General features: G+C 61.6%; 3 protein-coding genes across 12 annotated transcripts; 1 reads left to right on the top strand and 2 right to left on the bottom strand.

Annotated features, from left to right (window-relative positions):
• Positions 1–172: 172 nt before the first annotated feature.
• Positions 173–2,606, bottom strand: PAXX (PAXX non-homologous end joining factor). Of its 6 annotated transcripts, none has more exons than XM_054848157.1 (7): positions 2,498–2,606; positions 2,354–2,414; positions 2,211–2,245; positions 1,948–2,138; positions 1,050–1,369; positions 727–820; positions 173–607 (listed from the first exon to the last, which is right to left on the bottom strand). In XM_054848157.1, exons 1-7 carry the CDS (start codon positions 2,593–2,595, stop codon positions 543–545), a joined length of 864 nt encoding a protein of 287 aa, XP_054704132.1. In that variant the 5' UTR covers positions 2,596–2,606; the 3' UTR covers positions 173–542. The 6 variants fall into 6 exon arrangements, with proteins under 6 accessions (XP_054704132.1, XP_054704129.1, XP_054704133.1 ...); XM_054848160.1 differs by having other exon boundaries at positions 179–607; positions 727–883; positions 1,295–1,369; XM_054848154.1 differs by having other exon boundaries at positions 1,948–2,245.
• On the top strand, positions 2,593–4,462 carry TMEM141 (transmembrane protein 141). Of its 5 annotated transcripts, XM_054848164.1 has the most exons (5): positions 2,593–2,718; positions 2,804–2,870; positions 2,985–3,068; positions 3,368–3,499; positions 4,155–4,462. In XM_054848164.1, exons 1-5 carry the CDS (start codon positions 2,665–2,667, stop codon positions 4,232–4,234), a joined length of 417 nt encoding a protein of 138 aa, XP_054704139.1. In that variant the 5' UTR covers positions 2,593–2,664; the 3' UTR covers positions 4,235–4,462. The 5 variants fall into 5 exon arrangements, with proteins under 5 accessions (XP_054704139.1, XP_054704138.1, XP_054704137.1 ...); XM_054848163.1 differs by having other exon boundaries at positions 3,368–4,462; XM_054848162.1 differs by having other exon boundaries at positions 2,804–3,068.
• A 1,652-nt stretch (positions 4,463–6,114) lies between these two features.
• ENTPD2 (ectonucleoside triphosphate diphosphohydrolase 2) lies at positions 6,115–17,779 on the bottom strand. The gene is made up of 9 exons (XM_054849124.1): positions 17,483–17,779; positions 11,052–11,169; positions 10,385–10,535; positions 9,591–9,750; positions 9,263–9,490; positions 8,576–8,845; positions 8,260–8,379; positions 7,860–7,994; positions 6,115–7,269 (listed from the first exon to the last, which is right to left on the bottom strand). Exons 1-9 carry the CDS (start codon positions 17,591–17,593, stop codon positions 7,069–7,071), a joined length of 1,494 nt encoding a protein of 497 aa, XP_054705099.1. The 5' UTR covers positions 17,594–17,779; the 3' UTR covers positions 6,115–7,068.
• Between the last annotated feature and the right edge of the window lie 688 nt (positions 17,780–18,467).

The raw sequence follows: 18,467 nt of genomic DNA, 5'->3' as shown, positions 1-18,467 counted from the left end.
GCACCAGCCTCCCAGTCCTCTCCCAGTGCCTAGCAAGGGCTGGGCCCATTCTCGCAGCTCTCCAGGGAGCTGGGGAGGCTCTAACCACTCACCCACCAGCCCACTGGCACAAAGCTGGCAGGAAAGTGAACTCCTCTGAGCCCCTGACCCTCCAGGTTCCCCAGAGACCGGCTGGTTTAAATCAGCTTTACTGGCAATAAGTTAAACACAGGCAATCTTTTTGTTACATAGCAATATAAAAAGTTCTTTTAAAACTCCATCAATTCATGGCAAGCAAGGTACAGAGGCAGGCCCTGCCAGCAGGGAAGAGCTGCAAGGGAAAAAGCCACCACTTCTGTCACCCCTGCCCTGTCTGTCCCCCTGCAGAGGCCCTGCCACTGCACCAGCCAAGGACCTGCTGCCCTGCCAGGCGCTGGCTCCAGCCCTCTGGGTCCTGCTTGTCCCATCTGCCTCCCTGGGCGCAAGGGCCTCAGCAGGCCCAGGGTGCAGTGAAACCTCCACCAGCAGCCTCACAAGTGGCTGACAAGGCTCCAGTAGGGCTGTCATTGGGGGACGGGACAGCACAGGTCAGGAGTCCTCAAAGTCCACTCCAGACGGTGCCTTCTTGCTAGGAGATGGAGGGACCATCACAGCCCAAAGCCCCACACCCTGCTCCCACGCAGCTACAGAGCCCACTGGATCTCCATGCAGCTCAGCCCCAGCGCTGGGCCCGGGAGCAGTACTTACCTTTTGAAGCCAGGGTTAATGAGAGACTCTCCCGGGATCTTCCTCTTGGCTGGCAAAGCCGAGCCAGCACCCCTGTTCTTCCTGGGGCTAGGGTCTGCCTCGGTCAGGGACAGACAGGATGGGGATTGCAAAAGGTCAGCTAGCTGCTTTGGCAGCTCTGCAAGCCCCTCCATGCCCAAGGTGAGCCTCCCACAGCTCAGCCAGGCTGGCCCAGTATCTGTGGTGGGTCAGGAAGGGCCAAGCCTGGTCTCCTCTCCCAGAGGCCCCCAGTCTGCAAGGGCAGCAAAGCCTGACCTCCTCCTAGAGGCTAGCGAGCAACCTGCCTGGTGATGCCCGGCGTCTGACCTGAGCACAGTGCGCCCCAGACACCCTGAGAGGCACCATGCTGAGCCCTGACCCCTTCTGTGCTGGGAAGGGCACCAGGACAGCAGGGCGACTGACAGCAGCCACAGCCGAGGGGACTTGGAGTGTCCTGGAGAGCACATGAGCACAGGACTGGCAGCCTCCTGGGGAAGAGAAAGCAAACAAACAGCAGAACCAGGGGAGGTGCCCCCTGGCAGTTGCCTACCTGGCAGGAAGAGCGGCTGGCTCTGGGCAGTGTTCTTCTCAGGGCTGCAGGAAGACGCCAGCGTCTCCACCACTGCTGACACAGGAATCAGAGCTTGTGACAACGCACCCCAAGATGGCATGCAGCACCTCAAGCTTCCCCAGCAAGCTTCCTCCCCTCCACATCCAAACTGAGCCATGTTCTCCTCCCAGCACTCCCACCCTGCTGCTGCCCCAAGATCTTCCTAGACCCCTAAAACAGAGACCTCTGTAAGGCAACTCCCGCGCACAGAGGTGACAGTGTGGTGCTGGCCATGGGGACAAGGTTGTGTTTCTGCCCAGAGACACAGCACTGCGTCCTCTGGTCCCACAAAGGATCTCTTCTGCCCAAGGTGGTCAGATGCAGACCCTGGCCAGCTTTGGGAACCGACCAGCCCAAACAGGAAAAAGAAGGCAGCACCTCTGCTGCCCAGCCCAGCCCTCCTGGCCAATCCACCCAGGCCCGGTGAGGAGAACCCACCAGGGCCGAGGCCTGGGAGGCACAGCTTCGTCCCGCTGCTGGCTGAGCTGGATCATTTGGGGCACCTTTGGGTGGTGGGGATGATACCGTGAAGGTGGTGGGGAGCTGCCCACCCTCCTCCCGCCTTTTCCCCCCTTCCAGATCTCCCCACAGACCTTCCAGGCGTCTCTCCAGGCTCTCGACACGCCCCGCCATGCCAAACACCAGCGCCTGGAGCTGGCTTCTCGCCTCAGTGATGGGCAGCTTGAAGAGATCCAGGGCCGCACACCGGGCCTCCTCCCACAGCTGCAGCGTGGCCTTCCCTGGGCCCAGGCTCAGCGAGGCGGCCCCCCGCCCCAAGGCCTCCCTGCGCGGGCGAGGCTGCGGTGAGGAGGGGCCCTGGGTGGAGGGGCTGGGTCCCCGCGGCTGCAGCACCCACCTGAGCTTCGTGCCGTGCTCCTCCGGCTGGCACCGCTGAGGAGGAGAGGGGCACGTCCCGAAACGGTCTTCCCCGGCGCCCTCCCCCGCCGCCCCCCCGGCCCACGCCCGGGCCTTTCCTGCCGCCCCGGCCCCGGTACGTACACAGCCGAGCGGCGGGCGGGCGCCGAGCTCCCCGGCCCAGACCTCCAGCGCGTCGGTCACACTGCGGGAGGCAGCGGCAAAGGGCTGTGCCGGGGCCGCTCGGCCCCAGCCCGGCCCCGGTCCCGCTCCCGGCCCCTCACTCACTAGACGGTGCCGCCGGGGCCGGGGCCGGGGAGGCAGTAGCAGAGGTACCGGCCCGGCCCGGCCCGCAGTAGGTGGAAGGGCCCTGACGGCTCCGCCATGGCGGCCGCGCCGGAAGGGGCGGGCGAGGCCTGAAGGTGCTCCCCGGCACTGGGGCCGCCAGCCGCGCCATGGTCAACCTCGGGCTACGGCGCGTGGAGGACAGTGTGGCCGCCAAGCACCCGGTGCGCTCTGTCGGGGCCGGGGCTGTCGGGGCCAGGCACCAGGGGCTGCGGGTGCCGGCGCTCCGCGCTGAGTGTGTCTCCACAGGCGCTGCAGCAGTACGCGGCCTGCCAGTCCCACGCCTTCATGAAGGGTATCGGCACCTTCCTGGCAGGTACGGCCTGGCCTGCCCCGGCTCCTCCCCGCCGCTCCCCGGGGGCTGCGGGCAGCGGGGGCGGGCGGCCCGGGCGGGGGCCAGTAACGGCGCCCGGCCCCCCGGTTTCGGCAGGCAGCGGGGCCGCCTTCGCCGTGCAGAAGCTGGTGAACAAGAAGCTGCCGTACAGCCTGCAGTGGAGCCTGCTGCTGGCCGGGGGTGAGTGTCCTGCCAGTCCCTGCCCGGCCCTGCCCAGCCCTGCCAGTCTGCAGGCAAGGCTGCGGGCGGGCAGCGGCAGGAGCAGGGCTGTGTTGCAGGCAGAAGGGCTGCTTGTCCTTATTCCGGGGGATTTTCTCCCCTGGCTCCTGTCACATCACTGCTCCCCACAGCCCTGGGGGCCTCAGGGACGGCTCGCAAGCAGCCGCAGCAGCTCATAAGCTGGCAGGTGCTTTCCCCAGCACTGCCCTTAGCAAATGCCCTTGCTGCTGGCGCTCTCGGGAGCATCTTGGGCTCTTCAGCTGCAGGGTCCCTCGCCAGCTACGTGGTAACCAGAGCCGAGACACAGAAATGCTCCGATTTCTGGATTTACCTGGAGACAGGCAAGTCCCCACAGGAGCTTGCCAAGGCTGGTAGTGTTTCTCAGCCCGCAGGTACGTTCCCATCTCTCCCTGTTGCTTTCCCTGGGCTTGTCATGCCTGGTTCTTCCCTGCCGCAACAATTTGCTGTTCCTGCCTCATAATTAAGTTGGTAACTGTGTCATTGCCAAAAGTCCCCATATAAGTCCCACACTGGCACCCTGCAGTCGAGGGATGGGAGCAGGTGCCTGGGGTGGCAGCAGCGCTAGGGAGGCTGGAGCTCCCTGCTTGCCTTCGTGGCTCCCATGTCTCTCCATGGCCTGGGCCCACCACCTGTGCCGCAGATACCTGAGCAGGGCTGGTGGCATGGGGTGGGAGCGCTCACTTCTGCCTGCTGCCCTGCCTGCTTTGTAGATTCACAAGAGCCAGTGTGAAGGGTGTGTTTGCTGGAAGAGGAAGAAGAGAGTAGGGGATGGAGGGAGGCAGTAAACCCCTCCACAGCTTGGTTGCTCTGTATGGTGGGCAGAGCTGGAGGGGCACCAGAACAGGCACTGCTGGGCAGTCCCCACAGCTGCTTGCTGCTTTCTCCCACTGGTACCTTGAGCTCCCAAAGCTGGGTCCAGCTGAAGAGGCTTTAAATGCTTCACCAGGGCTCTGTGGTTCTCTGCCTGCCCCTGGCAAACATGCCAGGATAGTTGGGGGTCCAGGGAGCTTGTTCTTTTTGTTGCAGAAAATCTGCCCAGCCCAGAGGACAGAGAGAGCACAGCACCACCAGTGAGGAGGAACAAATATGGGGACGTTGTGGAGTAGTCAGCAGAGCACAACGCACTGTGCCTGTGTCCTGCTTCACCCCTTCCTGCCTGCCCGGCCTGCCTGTGCTGCTTGAGAGACTGGTGGGCTCTGTGGCACTGCTCGGGAGCTCGGATGAGTTGATCCTGCAGTGAGAGCGCAGTGGAGGCACCGTAGGGATTGCTGCCTCCCAGGTAGCCTCCGAACGTCGCACGTGGGGGGTACAATAAAAGTCAAGAGCTGAAAGTGCACATTGTGGATGAAGTGAAGGCTGGTGGTGGGCAGGAAGAGCTGGGGTAGGGGTGGTGAATGTCACCCTGAGGCAGCCCCTGTGGTAAACGTTGGAACAGAGAGCTCTGGTCCCTCTGAGGCCACAGCACTCGTGTCTGACAGCACGGGGCTGTGAAGTGACTGCAGGCACAGACGGGTCTGAGCTAAGATGTGTAGGGGCAGAGCTGTTGCTGTGCGCTCTCCAGTTCTTGAGCCTAGCTGGTCATAGTGTCCCTGCCCCCGTAGCAGCAAGGCTTTTCTCGCCAGCCCCAGTGAGGCTGAGCTGAGCCCTGCAGCTGCACGGCCTCTGGGGGTGTCCTCTGCCCCTGCCAAGGGGTGCCCGCCTGCCCCGAGCCCTCTGTGTGCCCCGCCTTGCTCTTGGGGCACATCACCCAGCCAGTCCCAGGCTCTCCATCCAGATCAGTAACCAGCCGGCAAAGGAATGGTACTGTCTCGAATCCCCCACATACAGAGGGGCACGTGGGAAGATTAAGAAGCCTCTTTTGCTTATTTTTTTCCTAATGGCAAACTCCAAGTCATGATTAGGGCAACCTGGCTGCTCTTGGTGAATGTCCAGCTCTGATTCAGCTGCAGCTGAATTTCTTAGACGGGAAACCCCAGCCTGGGTTCTGGAAGCTAGCTGATTTCTTAAAGGAGAGCGGCAGCGTTTTAGCTTCAGAGACCAGGAATGCCTCCTTCCCTGTGCGAGCTGGAGACGGGCCCCGAGCCTTGCCACAGGAGGGAGTCCCTGTGCTGGGGCGATGAGGGGCCCGGGGAGGAAACTGGGTTTGGGGGCTCAGAACATCATCTGAACTGGCATCATGCTCAGCCTGTGCCGAGGGATGGGGAGCAGCTGCCAGAACAGCTAAAAGCAAAATGGCTGCAGGGAATGGGTGGGTTAAGCCAAGCACAACTTACTGGGAGCTCAGCCGGAGTGAAGAGCAGCGCTTGTGCTGCCTGCAAGGGCAAGGAGGGCAGTGAGACACCACAACTCTCGCTAAAGCCGCTCCTCTCCTGGGGCGTGCGGAGGGACACGGTGGGGTGGGAGGCTCTTTCCAGATGGAGTTGACACGTTGGGACTGGCCCTGCGCAGCTGCCCGGCAGCTGGATGCACGCCACGGTGGCTCTGAGCTGCCAGCAACTGCACGAACAAATCGCCAACCTTGTGGGCTGTTCTCCTGCCCTGCTTAGGTACCAGACTGGTCCCCCGGGAGCTGAGGCTCCTTCTGTTCTTTCCTTGCATGGAGGCTGCGTCTGTGAGCACAGCAGTGAGTGCACAGGGCAGTCAGCTTGAGCACTGCCTGCTCGTGCCTTTGGGGCGACTGGACCTCCAGCTCTTGGGAAACCTCAACTTTGCAACCGTGGCTGGTTGAAACTTTTCCGCCTCTGTGTGGCCTGAGTCTGGAGTGAGGTTTCAAGCCCACCTTGGTCTGTCTTGGGGGAGTTCTCCAGGCTGGTAGAGCATATGAAGCTGTGATGGTGTCTCAGCACTGGGCAGGCTGCAAAGGATTGAGACCTCCAGGCAGAGCCTGACCTGTGGCTGTGTCTGAGTTGACCCCGTAAGTGGCTCTACCCCTGTGGGACAGCCAGGCTTGATCAGCCTGTTGCTGGTCAAGAGCCACAGAGCCATATGAGTGGTTACAAAGATTTATTTCTGATTATAAAAAAAACCAACCCAAACCTTCTGCATGTTTGCATGTCCCTCTTCTTACTCAATTGGAAATGAAGGTGCATCCTCCCAGCTGCCTTCCATGGGGTGATGCAGGGCTCAAAGCCTAAGCCAGCGCAAAGCCCCACTCCTGCAGCAAGCCTGCCACCTCTGTGCTGGCACGGCCATGCACCAGGGAGCCACGGGGGTTTTTTGTGCCATTGCATGGGGGACGGAGGAGGCTCTGACTGTGGCAAAGACGAGTCTGGCTTAGGAACCACAGGAATGGAGGAGGCACCACATCTGGTTGCTGAAGCAGGACCTGGGAAACTGCCTGCTCCCCACACCTGGTTGTTGCTAAGCCCCTACCCAAAGCCCCTGTGCTGGGGCTGGTGGAAATCCAGGCCAAGATCTGGCCCTCAGGAAGGTCAGTAGGGTTTATGCATCCACCAGAAAGACAGCATGGGCCCTGGGCGATCCCCAGAGCTCCCCGGGAGGCAGGGCTGATGCTCCAGGGACAGGCTGGAGAAGTCAGCTATGAGGACTAGTGTAATAATACTCCCCACCCACCCCATACACATGAGAATAAATCCTGCTGTTGTCTGGACTTACTGGCCCAGTCCAGCCCAGGTCTGGTGGCAGAAAGATGCCCCAGGTCTGAACATCCAAATCCCGATCCTGCTCCGGGGCCTATCCCTGAGTGGCACTGGAAACCCTTAAGCCATCCATTCTCCCGCAGGTCCAGCGGTCCTTTTCTGCCCCCCCCCCCTGTTTCTGCAGCTTGAAAGCAAGGAGAGGGCAAAAAGGGACAGCTTTCCCTCTGGGACAGGCAGTGTCAGTTTTTGGAGGAGGACATCTCCTAGCACTTGACGCATCCCAAGTGTTCAGGCCATGGAGACTCCAGCAGGAAGGATGGTGCTGGGTCCTGTCCCTGCCGTTAGATTGCGCTGGACTTGCTGTGCCGAAGCAGGCAGATGGCAGTCACCAGAGACATCAGGGTGGTGACCACAAAGAGCAGGATGAGGATGACCCAGTAGTTGTACATTATGCTTTTGTGGGAAGAGGGCTTCTCTGCTGGGATCATGTTGGTGAGGTTCAGCATGTAGCCCAGGGCCCAGCCGATGGAGGTTTCTCCTGCCTGTGGAAACAGCACGGCATGGTCACCACCCCAGTCAACCCAGCTCCACAGGCCTCAAGAGACCTTCCAGGGAGGACCACCTCAGTGTCAGCCCAATGGAGAAGAGGGGTGTGGGGGAGTCCACAGCACCCTGAGCCCCCCCTTGCCCACCGGTCCAGCCAGCCCAGGGGCGAAACAGTGACCATCTTGTGCTGAGCTGGGCTCATCTGATGGGAACAGGATCTCATCCACTCAGGTCAGTCCTGATCTCGCTGCCCATCCCATGGCTTATGTAAGTGAGGGCACTTGGCAAAGATGGGATCCTGCCCTGAGATGACTTCTCAACAAGCCTGAGCAAAGAGTTTGAAATGGCTAGTGTCTTGAGGGCCACTGAAGGCCTGGTGGACCTGACTCCATGACTACCTTACAGTCAGCTCAGCTCATTTTTTTTCCACCTCCCAGAAGTTCCACCCAAAAACTGGGAGTTCCATTCTGCCTCTGTTCCCTGAGATCTTCCTTCACATTGTTTGGCTCTTTCTTGGTGCTTGGCTCATCTCTGCTGCAGGGCTTTTTGGCCTAACTCCAAACATACCATGGCATGAGCAACCCACCTTCTTCTGGAAGGCAATGTTGGGGAAGGAATGGTCGTTGAAGTTGTAGCCTTTGGTGGTGAGCAAATAAACAAATATGCTGACAGCGCAGTAATCCGACAATCTCTTCTCCATCTTAGGGGCTTTCTGGAGCAGCTGGGTGGGATGCATGGAGGGATAGAGAAAAGGGATAAAGTCAACAGGGTCCTGGCTTTGTTTCTGTGGCCTGAAGCTCTGGGTGGTTGCATCTGGCTGGCCAAGGCGCTGCCCACACCCACCTGAGCCTCTCCTGGTCCCATGTGGGAGCTGTCACCCACCTTCCCCCTACTCCATGGGTGCCAGGACACCCAGCCCCCTCCAAGGGCTGCTCTCAGAGCCCAGGTGGTGCCCCACACCTCCCCGCCATGCCCGAGGAGCCCACCTCACTCCAGCTGGTGGCACAGATGGTCTCGGCAGCATCCTTCAGGTCACTGGGCAAGTGTACACGTCTCCCCATCACTGTCTGGATGAAGTCCACCGTGTAGAAGAAGGCAGAGAAGGCCTGACAGAGGAAAGGAGGCAGCTGTAGAACAGGCTGGGAGCAAACCCTCTTGCCATGAACAGCCAGCTTGTGCTGGGCACAAGCCACTGCCCTTGCAGATCCGGGGGTCTGCTTTGCCGCCGCATGATGTCTTGGGGCCAGGGACACCTGCCCACGCAGCGGCCAGGCCACCACCCTGCTCCATGCCAGGACTTACAATGAAGTTTCCTGAAACCTCTGGCTGGAAAATGCCATCGAAGGAGCAGCGGGAGAAGGAGCAGGTGGTGAAGTTGAAGAGCTTGCTCATGTGCAGAGTGCAGAGGCTCGCATTTCCAGTGCCAACCATGGTGATGGTGGTGTTGAGGGCAAAGCTGGGCCTCTCCTTCTCCGTGCAGGGGCTGTCGTAGATGCTGCTCAACAACAGGTTCTTGTGGTAGCCCGTGGGCCAGCAGGGATGGGGGATGGTTGCTTGGTAGCTCTTAGCCTGCTGGAGAAGCGATGCACAGGATGCATGAGCCGTGCTGTAGCCCCAGCTCCCCTGGTGCTGCCTGGCAGCCCTGGCACCACTGCCTGCCTGCCTGCCTCCGCTTCCCTGCTGGGGAGATGCAGAGGAGCTTGGGCAGTGGGACGCAGAGCAGGCAGTTGCCACAAGCGTCTTGAGATGACTTAGGATGTGTGGGCTCGAGCCATGGGGTGCAACACCTTATGGAGAGGGTAGGAGGAAGCCCTGGGACCACAGGAGAGGTTGGGGGCAAAACGCAAGAGCTGGCTGGGAAAGGTGTGCAGCCAGCCCCACGGGGCTGTCCTAGAGCCAAGGCTGGGGACACCCCTGTACAAACACTAGGGTGAGGGGGCAACCACAGAGTCATGACAGCCGGCATCCCCATTGAGCACAGGCTGGTACCTGGAGGAGCTTCGAGAGCAGCCTCTTGAGGACTTGGTCCCTTCCATAGCAGAGGAAGCTGTGGGTGTACACTTTGTACTCCTGGCCATACAGCTTCAGCATCACCTCATTGCTGGGGTCTTCGATGGTGTCCCTGGTTTCAAAGGTGATCTGTGTGGAAGCGCCCCCAAAGTCCATGGCCCCCAGGGTCGTCTTCTGGGGCTGGATCCATTCCCCGAGCCACCCGCGCTGAGCAAGGAAGACAAGAGCAGGCGTAAGGATGTGATGAGCTGTGGGACAGCCTGGCCGCCGCAGCTGTCCCCAGCGGGCACCGCGCTCCCCTGCCCACCTTGATGAAGTTCTCCAGGAGATAGTTTGCGGTGACCCAGCCGAAGACGCCTTCCTCTTCCCCCGACAGGATCTTTGCCCCCCGGAAATTGAAGGGGTACGACTTCAGCGTGGCTGCCACGGCACTGAGGACAGCGTCTGAAGCCTGCAGGTTCATGATGCTGCGGGCCAGGCAAGAGGGTAGAGTGGCAGGGCTGCGGCAGGGTGCCATGAGCGGAGGCCCCACTGCCCACACAGCCCTTGGGGCCCAGCCCTGCTGCAGCATGCAGCGCAGGAGGCACGTGCGTCCTCACCTGGGTACCTGTAGGGATGTCCCCCAAAAAACTCCAGCTAATTCCCCTTGTCTGTGCCAGAGAAGGTGGCAGAGATGGAGGTATGCTCTCACCCCCTGAGCCCGGTGGCTGGGTGAGGGGGCAGGACTCCCTTCTCTGTGTGGTTTGGGTGGGGGGGGGGGAATTATTCTCACTGTATCCCATCAGGCTGGCAATGGGTGCAGGGGGACTTTCCTCCTGGCTAGCCAAAAAGACTGGGTGGGTGATCCTGGTGCTGGCCCCATGCCAGCCCCTTTTCAGCCCCGTACCCTGAAGAGCATCTGCTGCTCTGAAAGGCAGGACCACCTCTGCAAGGGACGTGGAGCTGGGCAGCTGGGAGGGTTAGGGGGCAAGGGGAGACATCACAGCTGTCCTTCACCATCTTCAGCCCTGCCATGGGTGGCAAGATGGCAGGGTGCATGACAGGGCCCCCCCCCCAGGCAATGTTTGGGGCCAGGCTGGCACGGGCAGAGCAAGCACTCACTTGAGCAGGCGCATGCCAGCTGTGGCACCCAGGTAGAGCGGGGTGTCCGCATGCTTCTCCTTGGGCACATCTCTCAGAGCCTGGTTCAGGCAGTGCAGCAAGCTTGTGCCGGCAGCCGGAGGGTTGGACCTGTAGCTGGAGATGCCAGGACCTGTGGAGAGGAAACAGCATTGCTCCCTGAAGGTGGTGGGAAGATGCTCAGAGGAAAGATGCTCGGTGGGTAGCTTTACCCCGCCCAGGCTGTTCAAAAGGCAGGCGCTGCAGGTTTCTGTGGGCGTGGGGGCCAGCCAGAGTCCAGCCACATCTCCCTGTCCGTGCCACATCCCCCGTTGGCTGACAGCCGGGGAAGGGTTGCTTAAATGGAGAGTAGAAAACCATCCCTGACTCCTTGCTGGGCTAGGCAGGGAGCTGAATTGTTTCCTGGCGTTTCAATGCATGCCAGGAAAAGATAAACCACAGGCATGCATGGCTGCAAGCCTTGGGGTAAGATGGGGGAGATTTTGGGAACAGAGCAGGACCTCTTATAACACCTCACTGCCCTGGTGAACACGCAGGGAGGCAGCTGGGCACGGCAGGGGCATTCGCACCATCACAGTGCCCTGCCCACAGGGGACGTGACAGACCCTGCTGCCAGACACTGGCCCCTGGGGACTGGGACAGTCCTTACCCTCCACATCGCACATGCTGTGCTCGCTGACCACCCCAGTGTCGTTCTCCTTGTCTGCAGGCCACTTGTAGACGAACATGGCCGTGTGGGAGGACCCGGCGTCCAGCACGATGCCATACTGTGGGGGGGGAGGCAGCAGGTCAGGCCAGAGGCAGGAGACACCCTGGCTGTCCCAGGCCATCCCGAGAGAAGGTCCTGCCTGGCAGCTTCAGGAGCGTCGTCTGGCGGGGGGGGAGCACTGCTCAGCCCAGCATGGGCATGGTCCTGCCTGCATCTGCCTGCATGGGGCCCTGCCCGGGATGCGGCTGGGAGCGGGCGCTCTCCCCAGTCGGGGACACTGGCACAGCACAGGGACTCTGGCTCTTCAGGCATGGGGACCCCCTTGCCTCCCTGAGCACCGAACAGGTGTTGTGTCCCCCCCACACCCCTTCTCCCATCTCCCTGTGCTGAGCCATGCCGGGGGGTGCCTGGTGCCAGTGCGGGGGGGATACCTGGGGGTGGCCCCTCGGGGATGCAGCTCACCAAAGAAGGGCAGCCAGGCACCTCATCCCTTCTGCCCTTGTATGGCTCGGCCATTCTCCGGCTATAAATAACCCTGTTCCCTCCTGCCAAACAAGGTTACCCAGTTCCCAGGGAGGGGCTGCCCCGTGCTGCCTTCAGCCCCCCGAGCAGACCCCTCTGCCTCACCCCCTGCCACCCGTGGACTTGGGGCTGTCTGCGCTGCCACCCCCCGCCCCGCTGTGATTCTGCCGGAGCTGCTTCGCTGCCAGAGAGGAGGCTGCAGGTCTCGGCGGGGGAAAAGCAGCTGAGCATCTCTGGGGTGAAACCACTTAAGGCTTAAACCTGGCTTGTACAAAGGCTCCGTCTGTTGCCTGCCCTGCCCAGACCCGGGTTGAGCCCCAGGGCTGGGGCAGGCAGCTCTTCTACCTGCCTAGCACCCAGGAACCACCCCAGCCCTGGCTGGTGGGTGCCCCGGGGGCATACACACCTGTTTGGACTGTGGTCCTGTCCCTGTCCCCACCAGCCGCAGTGGGCTGCAGCCCGGGTGCCTGCAGGGTTGGGTTTGGCCAGCTCAGGCAGCAGAAATAAGCGTCAGGGCACAGGCAGAGGCCTGGGGTCCCCACTTAGAGGCAGCCCCCACGTGAACCCATGGCCCCACACCAGTGGTACACCCGGCTCCTCCAGGGAACCATTTCCAATGGGTGACACCCCCCCCCGCCTCCCCTGGCTCCTGTTAACTGTCAGCAGCTTGCCACATGCCATGGGCCAAAGCTACGAGCCAGTGGAGAATCCCCCTCTGTGGCCAGACGGGCCAGTGTGCCGTGGCACTGGTGTGGGGGAGCAGCTCCTGGGGATGCTGAACCCTGCAAGGAGGAGGGAGGGGGCTCTGACAGCCCTCCTCTTGCTGGCTCCCGCTCCAAAGCACAAAGTTGGGGAGCAGGACTCCCAGTTTGAGCCATTTCTCGGTTGGGTGCTGGGGTCAGTGCCCTGGGCAGCCTTGGGGGGGCTTTCAGCCCCCTCCTCTGCCCAGCGTGCCACGGGCCATGCACCCCCTGGCACTGAGTGTCTCCCCCAGCCCCTTTAGCACCTCTGCCTCGCCTGCCTGCCCTGGGACCCCATGGGCAAACCCTGTGCCCCTGGAATGGCAATCGCCTGTCAGGCACAGGCACAAGCAATAAAGGATGCTGTGTCTGCCCCAGCGAAGCTGCCTGTCCCAGGGGACGCCTGCTGGCACATCACCACCCGCTCCCAGCCCCTCAGTCCCCATGGCACGTCCCCTTCGCTGTCCTGGCATCCCCGTGAGGGGTCCCCAGGGAGGGTCCAACCCCAGAAGATCCCCTGCCCACCCCTGCCACATGTGTGCCCACGTGCCCTGTGGCCACCATGCAGATGTCCCCATTGTCCTCGCGGGGCACCACACCACCACAAATATCACCTGAAATGACATTGGCATTAGCCGGGTGACAACACTCCCCAAAGGGAAAGTATTGACAGGTCACCCCCAAACCCAAAGCTGAGCACAACTGGGACCCCAGGAGCGGTTTCCAGCCCCCAGATGATATGGGGCTGCAGCCCACGGAGGGGAACGAGGTGGGAAGATGGGGATACCTACAGCGTGGCAGGGGCTAAGAAATGCTGGAGCAGGAGGCAGCGAGGATGATCAGCAGAGCCAGGGCCACCCCGTGCCACACACCGGGGATGGGGACAGCCCACTCTGGATGCCAGACCAACTCTGTGACTCACGGCAGGAACAGACATGGCCAGCCACACGAGTCTGGACACACGGCTGGGCCCGGCGTGGGCAGGGGAAGCCCCATGCACCCGTGGCGGGCGGAAACCTAGCCCAGGGGATTTCCTCCTGCCGTCACCAGGGCTGGCTCGGCTGTGCCGTGCTTCCAGTCCCATCGAGAGCTGGCACAGGGGTGTGCACATGGGGGAGTGCACACATGTGGGTGTACACGGCACAGATGTGCATGTATGGGGTTGTGCATGCATGTATGTGTGCATGTAGTGTGCATGCCTGCAGGTGTGCATGTGGGGGTGTGTGCGCGCGGACATATGCATGCGTGTGCAAATTTAGGCATGGAGGTGTTGGGGGGGGTGCATGCATGTGGGTGTCCACAGGTGGGGTGTACATGCACATAGGTGTGCCAACATGTTTGTATACATGCCTTTAGGTGGGTGCGCATGCATGGGTGTGCGTGGGCACACATGCAAGAGTGCGCCCCTGCAGGCAAGCGAGTGGGTGTGTGCGTGCCTGGGGCAGCCACGCTGCCTGCTCAGGCCCAGGGAACAGAGCACACGTGGCTGCAACTGTGGCTCCGCCGCCTGCGCAGGGCGGTCGGCAGCAAGAGGCAGCACGGACCCCGCGCCCAGGGAGGTGTCATGTTGGGGGTGACAATGACACTGCTGGGGTGACACAACCAGCTGCCCCACGCAGGCGCATCCCTGTGCCCTTTGATACCACACCTGATGGTCAGGGTGGGGGTCATCTTTGCAGGGCAGCAGCAGCCCCAGGACTTGTGAGTGAGGGATGGTCCACGGGACCCTCTGACCAGCAGTGGCCTGGCCCCAGCAGTGGAGGCGGTAGCACTCAGGCCCAGCCAAGGTAACGACGTGTGGCGGCACGAACCACTGCAGCATGGTGGGCACTGCCAGCTGCAGGGAGTGCCCGGCGCCCAGCCAGCTGCTGACGCCATGGCTCACTCCCTGTCTGACCCGGCATGACGGGAGCCACCGTGGCCTCGTGCCACCCCCCTCTGTCCCACTCCTGGGGGGCAGAGGGTTTTGCACCCCAGCCTGTCCCCGTGGAGGAGCAGTCCTCCCCGGCAGCACTGGTGGCAGTGAGCAGGGGTGAAGCCACGTGCACAGGTGTGTGTGCACCAAGGGGCTGCAGCAGACCTGGACAGTCAAGAGGGTCCCCAGGGATGAAGGAGAGGTCTCATCCCCTCCTCCAGACCCGGGCGTACACACACGCCTCCAGCACCTGCAGAGGAATTGGCGATGGAGTCACCCACAGTGGGGCTGTGATGGTGCCAGCCCGTCCCAGCTCCTGTCCCTGTCCCTGTCCCAGCCCGTGTGCCGGAGCATTGGAGCCACTGCACCCCCCAGCACAGAGCGAGCCACTGTGCGGGCTCAAGCTGTGGCAAGCTGTGGGCTTGCAGTCGTGCAAGGGGCACAGGCATTTGCAGGGACCCTGCAAGACGGGAAGCACAGGAGGCAGAAACCTGGCTGAAAGCCCATCTCGTCAGTGATTTGCAGCATAAGCACTGCCCTCAGCTCTTCCAGCCGAGGTGTCCTGCGCCTGCCAACGAGCGGGCTGGAAATGAGGGCTGGAGGGACACAAGGATGCCCTGGCATGCTCCCATGCTGGTGCCTGGCTCCTGTCATCCCTTTCATCCACCTGAGCATGCTCGGCTGCCAGCAGCCCAGGGCTTGGCGGGGCCTTGCACATATGTTCGTGGCCCTGGCCCCAGCCCTCGCGACAGTCCCCGGCCCCAGCATCTCCTGGTAGCACAGGGATGATGGATATTTTCTAACAATAGGATCCCTGACCAGCCCCTGGTGATGCCACAGGGCTGGGGGACACGGGGGTCCCTGACAAGGCCCCACGCTGGGACAGCGTCCCCGTGCTGCCCCTGGCCCTGCTGCCTCCTGGGTCACCCATGGCCCTGCAGGCTCTGCCCCACTGCAGCATCGCTCAGCCCAGCCCAAGCCAGGGCTTGGGGATGCAGAGGGCAGTGATGTCCCCAAAGGCCACAGGGCAGTGAAGACACAAGGAGGGCTCAGGTCTCCTGGCGAGTGCATGGCTCTGCCCAGAAACATCCCACACCCCACGGGAGGGGATGGACGGGGGACACTGAGAACTGCCTAACTTGCTTCAGCCTGGCACCATGGCCCGTGGCTGTGCTCGGGCCTCCAGCCCCCCACCCCACAGGCTCTCCGGTGGCCCCACGGTGCAGCGGGGGCTCAGCCCGGCCCCACAACATCCCACCTCACTCAAGGGTGGTGAGACCTGTGGGGCCCCCAGGTCTGTGGTGGGTTATGACGGGTTTCCTTCTTGCCATGGAAGCTGCAGCTCCCCTGGGATGGCTGGCATGGGAAGAGCCTGGCAGCCTGCGTAACAGCCAGTGAAGAGATTTGCCAAAAGAAGGAAAAAAAACCTTGTCAAAAGACAGCCATAATCCCTGCTGTGGACCTGCAAGGGAAGGGGAACACCGCGCTCCTGGGATCAGTCGCTCCAGCAACAGGATAACTAATTTGGGGTATTTTTAGGTCTATATTCCAAGCAAAGGAGCTGGAAAGGGAAGACACGGAGCCATAGCTCAGCTGTGAGCAGCACTATCACCCAGCAGCTGCTGCTAACATGCGCTGAGCCAGCAAGGACCACGTCTCGCCCAGGCGGGTGGGGAGGACGTGCCCAGGGTCCCCCACAGCAAGACCAACCTCCTCTAAATTGTGTCTGCGTTTTTTGGGCAGAGTTAGACTAAGACAAAGCTTTGCATCTCCAAAACAGCCCTGATCTTTGTGCAAAAGCAAACTCCTCGGTGCCTGCCTGGAGCCAGCCCCACGGGAACAGGCACTGCCATGACACCAGCACTGAGCTCCGGCGGGCAGCGCCTCACCACACGTGCTGTGCTGGACCTCACATGCACTTGGCATATTCAGGAATGGTGCAAAGCCCCAAGTCCCTGGAACCAGGCAGTGCAGCACAGCCTCGGGCGGAGCTGGGCCAGGACCCACATGAATGTTGGGGGGGATGCTCAGCCCCAAACGGCAGCACTGCCTGCAGACTGGAAGGTGCTACCACCCGGAGAGAGAAAAAGCACAAAAAGCTCAAAAATTAAATTTCTGGGAATGCATCTGGCCTAAAAGCAAAGCTCCAGCTTGGAACCAGGAGGAGAAGAGGCTTCTCAGGCTGACCCAAGTGCTGCACATAGGGGTCTCAGCACTGATCCGTCTCAATTCCCCTGTGTCCAAAGAGACAGAAATCCATTTTGAAACCAGCTATGGACACTGCTCAATATGGTCCAGCACGTGGCAACGGGTGGTGAAGAACGGTGTCACAGGGAAAGAGTTAATAATTGCTAGTTATACTAACAACAGCGAATATCATCTTGACTAAGCCAGTTCATTTTCCCAACTTAATTTTCATTATATCTGACAAACCCGGAGAGAAGGCAACACATCTGGCATTCAGACTGGCTCAGAAAGTTTCCAGGGAAATTGCTTGGGATGAGAAAACGGGGGTTTTGGATGAACCACTTTCCAGGACAAGAGCTTTGCTCCCCACACAATGGTCTGTCACCAAAAAAAAAAAAAAAGGTCTTTTTTAAAATAAAAGACTTGGACTGCAAAAGAGTCAACTGGGGGGGCTTGACCAACAAGAAATTGGTCGGGAACTTCTTTCAGCATCTGAATTTACAATGAAAAAGAAAAAAAAAAAAGCTCATTTTCATAGGGAACTGCAGTTCTCGTCTGGCAGCGCTGGCTCAGGCAATGCAGCTGGAGCCCGGGAGCGCCAGGCAATGCTGGGGTGCGCAGGGGTGCCCCGGCCCCAGACTGAGCCGCAGGAGCAGATGCTGACACGGCTGTTCTGGTCTGCGGGGGCCACATCCAGACGTGCCACCGCTATTTTTTGGCGTGTCCAAAAGATTCCTCTCCCAAAGCGCAGGTCTGGGGTCCCGGGGGTCCCCGCAGCCGGGTGGGCTGGCTGCTCCCTGCAACCCCCGCCCCGCAAGTTCGGGGACCCCCAGCCCCGGTGGCCTCCTCTGACGCTGGGGATGCCCTGGGTGCCGGAGCCCCTCCCGCAGCCGGCATCCCGCGGGCTGCCCCCCCCCGCGCCCCCGGCCCCGGCAGCCCAGCTCTCCCGGGTGCCCGCCGTCGCCGTCCCGTCGGTGCCCGGTGCCCCTGGTGCCCGCCCCGCTAACCTTGAAGCCCGGCGGGCCCCGTGTGTCCCCGGAGCCGAGGCAGAGCAGGAGGATGCCCAGCAGGCAGGCGAGGGCGAGGAGCAGGAGGACGGCGGCCACACGGCGGGCCATGGCGGGCCCGGAGCGGGGCAGGTGAGCGGCTCCGCGGCGGCTGCGGCGGCTCCTACTGCTGCTGCTGCTGCTGCTCCTCCCCCGCCACCTCCTCCTCCTTCTCCTCGCCCGCCTCTCCCGGCTGAGTCACCGCCGCCCCGGCCCACCCAGGCGGGACACCGGGCTCCGCCGGGCTGCGGGGGGCCGGCCCCGGGCTGCGGGTCCCACGTCTGCCCCTGCCCCGGGGTCGGCTCGGTCCGGCCCCCCCGGCCCCCCCGGCCGGGATCAGCCCAATCTACCCCCCCACCCCCCGCCGGGCATGGCCCTTGGCCCAGGGTCAGCCCCATCCCGGCCCCCCGGCCATCACCCTCCTCCCGGCATCAGCCTTGTCCTGTCGTCCCCCCCCCAGGCATCACCATTACCTCGGGGCCTGTCCCTGTCCCTTCTCCCAGGCACGTCCTCTGGCGCCCCATCTTCTCCCCCAACCAGGCATTGTCCTTGACCCAGGGCTCAGCCCCATCCTGCCCCTCCCCGCCCCCGGCATTGCCCCTGCCCCAGGGCTCAGCCCAGAGATGGGTTTGGTGGGAACACCCTGAGCAATAGAAAAGCTCAGAGAAAGTGTCTCACCTACCATGATTAACAACTACAAATATATTACCGCTTTTAATCATTACAAGGAGTTTGTGACAGCCCTGAGGAGCCCAGACATATATTGAGATTGTTTTAAATATGGCCACAAGTGAATAATGTAATGCGTTTCCACAGGGAGCAGTGAGCCAAGAAAGGTTGGGCCCCTGCCTCTGAGAAGGACATTTTGAGCTTGCTTACACAGTGGGATAAAACAGTGAACAAAATAATAAACAAGAAGATATCACCAAGGAGAGGAGGCTGAAGG

Source organism: Grus americana, chromosome 20, assembly GCF_028858705.1.
Source record: "Grus americana isolate bGruAme1 chromosome 20, bGruAme1.mat, whole genome shotgun sequence".
NCBI classification, from domain to species: domain Eukaryota; kingdom Metazoa; phylum Chordata; class Aves; order Gruiformes; family Gruidae; genus Grus; species Grus americana.
Note: the sequence above shows the minus strand (reverse complement) of the source record. Positions and strands in the feature narration are given on the sequence as shown.

Bases quoted from the DNA above. Each gene is read 5' to 3' on its own strand.
- PAXX (XM_054848154.1), bottom strand. From the start codon at position 2,595: ATGGCGGAGCCGTCAGGGCCCTTCCACCTACTGCGGGCCGGGCCGGGC. The intron at 1,370-1,947 runs GTCTGTGGGGAG...TTCCTGTGTCAG, and splicing joins CCTGGAGAGACGCCTGGAAG to CAGTGGTGGAGACGCTGGCG. The intron at 821-1,049 runs GCAGGTTGCTCG...TGACCGAGGCAG, and splicing joins CAGACGCCGGGCATCACCAG to ACCCTAGCCCCAGGAAGAAC.
- TMEM141 (XM_054848161.1), top strand. From the start codon at position 2,665: ATGGTCAACCTCGGGCTACGGCGCGTGGAGGACAGTGTGGCCGCCAAG. The intron at 2,719-2,803 runs GTGCGCTCTGTC...GTGTCTCCACAG, and splicing joins GTGTGGCCGCCAAGCACCCG to GCGCTGCAGCAGTACGCGGC. The intron at 3,069-3,367 runs GTGAGTGTCCTG...TGGGCTCTTCAG, and splicing joins GAGCCTGCTGCTGGCCGGGG to CTGCAGGGTCCCTCGCCAGC.
- ENTPD2 (XM_054849124.1), bottom strand. From the start codon at position 17,593: ATGGCCCGCCGTGTGGCCGCCGTCCTCCTGCTCCTCGCCCTCGCCTGC. The intron at 11,170-17,482 runs GTTAGCGGGGCG...CCCCCCCCACAG, and splicing joins GGGGCCCGCCGGGCTTCAAG to TATGGCATCGTGCTGGACGC. The intron at 7,995-8,259 runs GTGGGCTCCTCG...CATCCCACCCAG, and splicing joins GTGCCACCAGCTGGAGTGAG to CTGCTCCAGAAAGCCCCTAA.